The sequence below is a fragment of the Crinia signifera genome, chromosome 2, assembly GCF_055691185.1.
Source record: "Crinia signifera chromosome 2, ASM5569118v1, whole genome shotgun sequence".
NCBI lineage: Eukaryota > Metazoa > Chordata > Amphibia > Anura > Myobatrachidae > Crinia > Crinia signifera.
Genome location: NC_139218.1, coordinates 103,394,025 through 103,402,838, shown reverse-complemented (window position 1 = coordinate 103,402,838; position 8,814 = coordinate 103,394,025). Strand labels below are relative to the sequence as shown.

General features: G+C 47.2%; 1 protein-coding gene across 1 annotated transcript in view; it reads right to left on the bottom strand.

Moving 5' to 3' along the window:
- Positions 1-5,568: 5,568 nt before the first annotated feature.
- The window catches only part of LOC146059944 (amine oxidase [flavin-containing] A-like), a 94,642-nt gene continuing 91,396 nt past the window's right edge, over positions 5,569-8,814 (bottom strand). Inside the window, exon 15 of the mRNA XM_083172662.1 lies at positions 5,569-7,158. Within this exon, the coding sequence (XP_083028788.1) occupies positions 7,006-7,158 (153 nt within the window). The 3' untranslated portion in view covers positions 5,569-7,005. The remainder of the gene's footprint in view (positions 7,159-8,814) is intronic.

Genomic DNA, 8,814 nt, shown 5'->3' with positions numbered 1-8,814 from the left:
TATGCTCTATAGCGTGTATTTGCTAACACTGGGATGGTGAAATGGGATTTGGGGGTGTGAATGCTGCGGGCACTGGGTGTGAAATGGAAGGGGGAAGGGTGTGACTTCATCAAATGTCCTTTAGCAACAGGTAACAGTATGTGGAGGAAGGGGATCCCTATATGAATGGGAGGGGGATGTGGAGTTATCGGGCCATATATACAGGGTCGGGTTATGGGGCAATGTGGGTGCAGTATATGCAGGGAGAGACAATGTAAGGGACTTGAGCAGTTGGGGTAGTATGCGCAAGGGGCGCAGTATGGGGGTATTATGTGCAGGAGAGGGGCAGCATGTGCAGGAGAGGGGCAGCATGTGCAGGAGAGGGGCAGCATGCAGGCAGTATGTGCAGGAGTGGACAGTATGTGCAGGAATGGACAGTATGTGCAGGAATGGACAGTATGTGCAGGAGGGGACAGTATGTGCAGGAGGGGACAGTGTGGGGGCAGTATGTGCAGGAGGGGACATTGCGGGGGCAGTATGTGCAGGAGGGGACAGCATGTGCAAGGGGGACAGTATGTGAAGGGACAGTGTGCAGGCAGTATGTGCAGAAGGGGACACTGTGCGGGCAGTATGTGCAGGGGGGACTGTGTGGGGGCAGTATGTGCAAAATGGGACAGTATGTGCAAGATGGGATAGTATGTGAAGGAGGGGACAGTATGTGAAGGAGGGGACAGTATGGGCAGGGGGAACTGTGTGGGGGCAGTATGTGCAGGGGGGACACTCTGCGGGCAGTATGTGCAGGGGGGACTGTGTGGGGGCAGTATGTGCAAGATGGGACAGTGTGGGGACAGTATGTGCATGATGGGACAGTATGTGCAGGAGGGGACAGTATGTGCAGGCAGTATGTACAGGAGTGGACAGTATGTGCAGGAGGGGACAGTGTGGGGGCAGTATGTGCAGGAGGGGACAGTGTGGGGGCAGTATGTGCAGGAGGGGACAGTGCGGGGGCAGTATGTGCCGAAGGGGACAGCAAGTGCAAGGGGGACATTATGTGAAGGAAGGGACAGTGTGCAGGCAGTATGTGCAGAAGGGGACACTGTGCGGGCAGTATGTGCAGGGGGACTGTGTGGGGGCAGTATGTGCAACATGGGACAGTGTGGGGACAGTATGTTCAAGATGGGATAATATGTGAAGGAGGGGACAGTATGGGCAGGGGGAACTGTGTGGGGGCAGAATGTGCAGGGGGGACACTGTGCGGGCAGTATGTGCAGGGGGGACTGTGTGGGGGCAGTATGTGCAAGATGGGACAGTATGTGCAAGATGGGAATGTGTGGGGGCAGTATGTGCAAGATTGGACAGTGTGGGAACAGTATGTGCAAGATGGGACAGTGTGGGGGCAGAATGTGCAGGAGGGAAAAGTGGGGGGCAGTATGTGCAGGGGGGCAGTGTGGGGGCAGAATGTGCAGGAGGGAACCGTGTGGGGACAGAATGTGCAGGAGGGGACAGTGTGGGGGCAGTATGTGCAGGAGGGACAGTGTGGGGGCAGTATGTGCAGGAGGGACAGTGTGGGGGCAGTATGTGCAGGAGGGAACAGTGTGGGGGCAGTCTGTGCAGGCGGGAGAAAGTGTGGGGACAGTATGTGCAGGAGGGGATAGTGCGGGAGCAGTATGTGCAGGAGAGGGACAGTATGTGCAGGAGAGGGACAGTGTGAACAGGAGAGGGACAGTATGTTCAAGATGGGACCGTATGTGCTGGAGGAACAGTGTGGGGGCAGTATGTACAGTGGGGACAATGTGGGGGCAGTATGTGCAGGAGGGAACAATGTGGGGGCAGTATGTGCAGGCGGGAGTAAGTGTGGGAGCAGTATGTGCAGTGGGGACAATGTGGGGGCAGTAGGTGCAGGCGGGAGTAAGTGTGGGGGCAGTATGTGCAGGAGAGGGACAGTATGTGCAGAAGAGGGACAGTATGGGGGCAGTATGTGCAGGAGGGGACAGTATGTGGGCAGTATGTGCAGCAAGGACAGTGTGGGGGCAGTATGTGCAGAAGGGGACAGTGCGGGGGCAGTATGTGCAGGAGGGGACATTGTGGGGGCAGTATGGGCAGGAGGGGAAAGTGCGGGGGCAGTATGTGCAGGAGGGGACAGTGCGGGGGCAGTATGTGCAGGAGGGGACAGTATGTGCAAGATGGGATAGTATGTGAAGGACAGGAAAGTATGGGCAGGGGGACTGTGTGGGGGCAATATGTGCAGGGGAGACAATGTGCGGGCAGTATGTGCAGGAGGGGACAGTGTGGGGGCAGTATGTGCAGGAGGGAACAGTGTGGGGGTGGTATGTGCAGGAGGGGACAGTGTGGGGGCAGTAAGTTCAGGGGGTACAGTGTGGGGGCAGAATGTGCAGGAGGGAAAAGTGTGGGGGCAGTATGTGCAGGAGGGACAGTGTGGGGGCAGTATGTGCAGGAGGGAACAGTGTGGGGACAGAATATGCAGGAGGGGACAGTGTGGGGGCAGTATGAGCAGGAGGGACTGTGTGGGGGCAGTATGTGCAGGAGGGAACAGTGTGGGGGCAGTCTGTGCAGGCGGGAGAAAGTGTGGGGACAGTATGTGCAGGAGGGGGAAAGTGTGGGGACAGTATGTGCAGGAGGGGGCAGTGCGACAGCAGTATGTGCAGGAGAGGGACAGTACTATATGTGCAGGAGAGGGACAGTATTTTCCGGGGGGGGGGCAGTATGTGCAGGAGAGGGACAGTATGCGCAGGGGGAGGGGGGGGCAGTATGTGCAGGAGGGGACAGTGTGGGGCAGTATGTGCAGGAGGAACAATGTGGGAGCAGTATGTGCAGCGGGGACAGTGTGGGGGCAGTATGTGCAGGAGACGCTCGTGCACCCCGTTCCGACAGAGCTCATCCTGGGTCCCCGCCACCTCATTCCGACACCTGCCCCCACCCCTCCGTAACCCTGCCCATCTCCCTGAAGCGGAGACGGGCAGGGTCCCGCCGCCCAAGCCGCCGAGAGAAATGCATGCGTGTCCCAGTCTGATGGAGTTCTTCTCTGCCGGCTCTTGCCAGCGGAGACAGTCTGGCGAGAGCCAGGCAAGGAAGAGAGGGGCTCCATCTGTATCTACAGATGTTGCCACACACCTATTATGTGACTTAGTCGCACCTATCCACTAATTATAACTAAGGCTGCTACAGTATATGTTTGAAGTTAATACGTTCCCTTGGTGTGCTTATAAGTTTTATCGCACAACATAAAAAGGAATGAGAAGGTTAATTGGACTTTTAAAAATTTGGAACTGGTTCATGCCTGTGGTAGTGAAATCATATTGCAGTAGAGTAGAGACTTATTTTGACATATGCTCCCATTTGTTACATTGCTCACAGTCAATGTTCTCTCTCTAATTTTACGAAGGCTGTGTGCGGCTAAAGATTTTGGCTGTGCAACTTTGGAATGAAATTTACATTTTTGTGCGTCACTTACTGTATATATAACTGGAAAATGACACTCAGCATTTGTGTTAACTTTACTTCAAAATGATATTAAACATTTAAACATTCAAAATACAGTACACAATGTAGTTAATGGGTGAAACACACATTAATTGAGTCCACAACTGCAAAAAGGGACCACTGCTGCTTTGTGCGCTCAGTTGTAATGTCTGTGCACATGCTCATCAAGGTGTGTGCGCGCGCACAGCTTAGAGGGAACACTGCTCACAGTGCTAATGTACATGGAGCCTGTTTCAGAGATGGACATACAGTAGTAAACAAAGCAGCTGTGATTGTGTATGTGGCTGCAGTGCACAAATATGGTAATGCAGAAGTAGGCCTCTTGCCGGCTTCTGATTTGCTGCTGCATCCATAGATGTAGCATTACATCATCTGCGTAAGATACAAGAAAAAATAATGTGATCGGTGATTGACCCAATGCTTAGAGGGACACTAATGCCCCTTTCAGACCGCACTTTTAAAACGGTAAATTGCCGTTTTTTTACCGTTTTAAAACGGTAATGTGTGCGGTCTGAAAGGTCCAGTCCCACTTAACCGGTTAGAAAATGCCGTTTTTTCTAACCGGTTAAAATGCAGGGTCCTACCCGTTTCTGAACCGGTATTTTAGCGCAAAAATCGGCTCAGAAACGGTATTTAGGACCCAGCCAATGAGCTGGGTCCTAAATTCAGCACAGTGAATACTTAATGAGCGCTCATTAAGTATTCACAGCACTGGAGCCCCCCCCGCGCGTGTCGACACCCCCCGCGCGCGTGTCGACGGCCCCCCCGCGCGTGTCGGCGCCCCCCCCCCCCCCGTGTCGACTTACCCTGTGCCGGTATCTCCGTTGTGGTTCCCGGCACTGCAGCTCAGTATGCTCGGAAAGCACTTATGAAAAAAGTGTCTTTCAGAAAATGGCTGCCCCCCATACGGAAGACAGTTTTTTTAAACAGGGTTTCCTATGGGGCAGCCATTTTCTGGAAGACACTTTTTTCATAAGTGCTTTCCGAGCATACTGAGCTGCAGTCCACAACGGAGGTACCGGCACGGGGTAAGTCGACACGGGGGGGGGGGCGCCGACATGCGGGGTGGGGTGGGGGGCGTCGACACGCGCGGGGGGCGTCGACATGCTCTCGGTCGACACGCGAGGGGGGGGGGAGCTGCACGGAGGGGAGGGCTGAAGGCTGCACTGGCTTTGACCCTGTATTTGGAAAGTTTCCAAAAACGGGTCTGCCAGTGTCAAAAAATCGGCACTTAAACGGTAATATACCGTTTAAGTGCTGCGGTGTGAAAGGGGTTTTATCTGGCAGACCCGTTTTTGGAAACGTTTCCAAATACAGGGTCAAAGCCAGTTATGCGGTCTGAAAGCAGCATTAATGTACATTTGTATGTGTATTTTGTGAAATGTCCTTTCAGTCCATATGTTTCCTTTAGAAACGCTGAGACACCAAACAAGATTTCTCTAGAATGACAAGAATATCCAGTAGTGCGACACCTTCAGTTCAAAAGGATAACATTTATTTATACATTGCATTCACATTTCATCAATGCACAGGGACTCGTCAAGCCTCTGATGAAGGACTCCTAAGTCCGAAATGCATTAAAGATGACAAATCCCTGGTAGGAGGAGAAGTGTTTTATGCCGCACAGATGCATTTTCTGGAAAGAAGCCATCCCGCATTTGCACTTCATGACCTATTCAATTGGAGGATCCGGAAACTCCTAGAAGGTGGTCAGAAGGAGCCGGATGGTGAGACCCGAATTGCGGCTGTGAAACCTATTTTTATCACCAATCGGGTGTTGATATGCTTGTTTTAATTGATGAAATGTGAGTGCAATGTATAAATAAATGATCACACTTTTTCTTGTATCTTGCTTCTGTGCAGAAGGGTTGGTCAGACCTCTTCTATATAGTGTGGGCAGCTGACAGCCATCCAGAGCATTTTTGTATAAAACCTGTGTGTATTCTTTAATCTGCGTAAACATCAGCCGTGTGAGTAACCCTCAGGTCTCAGGTTGCACTTTTGTATTCAGGCAGCAGAGGTTTGATACATCTCCTCCCATAGTTAGGAAACATGCAATAAGTGAATTTGAGGCAATAACGAAAGCCGTTGTTATAATAAAAACTTTATTGATCTGAGGGATATTTGTTCTTTTTTACTAGATAACACTGTGAAGTTTATTTTAAACGTAAATAGAAGTTACATTAGGGGAGCTGTACTATGAGTGATAAAGTGGAGAGAGAAAGTACCAGACAATTACCTAACAGCCATTTCACTGGATGTGTTTGAAAATGGCAGTTAACAGCTGATTGGATCATACTTTATCTCTTTCCTCTGTATAACTCTCAAGGGCTTAGTATATCGCACCCTAGTGGGATATATAATAGTAAAAAATATGATCTTCATATATATTAATAAAAACACATACTGTAGTAGAACATGAGCATAACAACAAGTAGTCAAATAGAACATTCATTCATGAACATAAAACGGTATTGCCAAGTCTCAGGTGGCTTCCTAGGGAAGCAGATTGTCTGTTAGCAAATATTCTATATTGATACATTATATGTCTGTAGACAACAGTCCTGCTGAAAAGAATATTTGTCATTTATACTCCTATAAACACACATTAATGAAAATTTCAGTGCTAGTACAAATGATTTTAGCCTAGTATCACATACTAAACATATTGTAAATTTTTTTTGCAATGTTTCTGTTATACAGCTAGACAACATTGGAGCAAGATCTGGTTGTTTCTTTACGAGTTGCACATTGGCAAATTCTCATTCATATGGTTACGCATTCATTGTCTAACGTGGATAACGATGAAGCTAATAATTGATTGGTCACAATGGGTTACTGCACATCAGCACTAAAAAAATGCCATTGTCTATTACACAGTAAATATAATTAAGGCTTGAATAGACACTTGTAGACATTGTATATATGTGTCCAGCATACATTGTGGGGAATATATAATAGTTTGTCGGAGGTGCGCAACACTGGACGTTCTTGGACGTTTTTTCTAACGCCAACGTGGCTTTGCCTTATAAAAAACGGCATTCTGCACCTTCAGAAAACTCAGACACTATTACATCTCTCTGTGGTCCTGTAGACAGCTTCATTTTATAATCAATAGAACTGACATTGCATGATTCCATAACTTTTTCCCTTGTCAATTCTGCCGTTATCCTAAACCTTTTATAGCTTATAGTATTTCTACTAACCTGAGATTATCGTACATCTCCCACTGGTACTACCATGAGTATAGTCAATTTGAATAACATGATCTCAATTTACATTAGTTTGTAATCTACAAATCTTTACCTGTTATCTGGTTTAGTAAAATGCTATTTTTGTCATAAATCTTTCTAAAAAAAAAATAAAAATGTGTTTCTCGTTATGTAGAACAGTTGCTGACAAAAATGGTAAGTGTGTTAGGTTTTTGTCTTTAATTGCAGCCTAAAGTAAAAAAAATGATGGCCATAATCCAAATGGCATTTCAACGGATTCATGTCACAATTCTAAAATGAAAATCTACATAGATTAAACTCTGATGAAGCCTTTTTTGTATGCAAAGAGCCCAAGAGCAGCTGCTGATGCGAATAAAGTGGAGTAGCCGATGCACCTAACAAATCCTTGTGCGGACGGCAGAATTCTTTCCAAAAAGGATCTATTAAATGGCAACGCCGGAACATCCTAGAAAGGAAATAATGCAGTTAGTTGTGTATTATCCATTAACACAAAATAGTTCCTGGAACAGCACAAGAAAGTAACTAGTTGGAAATGGGACTTAAATATAAATGAGATTCTGCTTTTATCAGTTCAATGAAACCTTATACTTAACTTTTCATCCCACCATCCCCCATTACACTGCTTGTCCCATATAGTACTATGGGCCTAATTTAGTATGGATCACAAATCAAAGAATTCGCAAATTGAGCGATTATCGAATGACTGTGCGAGAGGAAACACTGACTTAAAATGAGTATAGATCGTAAAAATGGAGCCGCAGTTTGACAGCAAGCTGGCGTTTGGGGGTGGAAAAAAAAACGCAGGCATTCCCAGGGTCCCTGACGTCAGCGCTGACCACTTCCAGCTTGTCTCAGTCGCAGATTAGTAGAAGCCTCAGACCTACTCACATTTGCACAGATGGCAATTTCGGGATTTACGAATGAATTGCGGTAAGAGATTGATTTGCAATTAATTTCATGGCTTTCTCCTCACCGTCCACTGCAAAATTCTCTGATTAGCAAACCAAGCTGAATTAGGCCCTATGTTCAGTAAAAATCCATTCACTGCCTCTCAAAAGATTAGCACACCCATCTTTAGTATTGTGAACATTGCTTTAAGCTGATTGGCTGAAGGTAGTTCTATCATTGGCTCTTTAAAATCTGGAGATACAGTACAATACATGGATAACAAGGCGCTGCAATGAAAATGGCAAGGAAATTAGTTTTTCTGTGTGAATTGACTTAGTTATGAAAAATTATTGAAAAAAATAATTGCATATATCTTAAAGGGAACACACTATTAGTGCTACAGAGAGCTATAAGCAAACAACAGCTCTTTGGTGCTCTCACACCAGGAACCAGCTTCAATTTCCATGTGAGATTTCCTGGCGTTTGTGAGATATGAGGGTGACATTTAATGAGATGTGAAAATGTGATTTTTGCTATCACCGAAATGGCCAAAATCACACCTTTTCCCGAATTGGCATATTTAATGAGATGCGAAAAACTGCAAAAACCGCAGATTTTGCTGCGAAATCGCACATTCTGAAATTTTTAGTTTTTTAGTTGCGCCAGAACTCGCATCCAGATGTTTTCCGATTGAAAAGTATACAATTCGCATATTTAATGAGATGCAAATTCGGGAAAATGTGTCTAAAATTCGCCAAACATGTAGACCAGGTTATGATATGCGAATTGGCCAGAACCCTGCACAGATCTTTGAGATCTGTGCATGTTCCTATGTAAAAAAAATGTGTTAAAGTGTTTTTTTTTAATGGTATGGGGTCCCCCTCCTGAGCATAACCAGCCCTGGACTCTTGGACCGGTCCTGGTTCCAAAAATACGGAGGACAAAAAATCTTGGGGTCCCCCGTATTTTGAAACCAGCCCGTGGAGTCATGCCACAGCCGGGGGACACTTTTTATATAAAGGACCCCCGGCCGAAACATGAGCACCGTGGCTGGTTAGCCTTGGACGGGGTACCTGGAGGAGTGGGGACCCCCCAATAAAGGCCCCCCCCCAGGCTTCACCTATCCAGGCGTCCATGGCCAGTGGATGCCGGCCTGATAGGGTTAACCCTTTGAGGTCCACACCAAAAAAAAAAAGTTTACCACAAACGGATT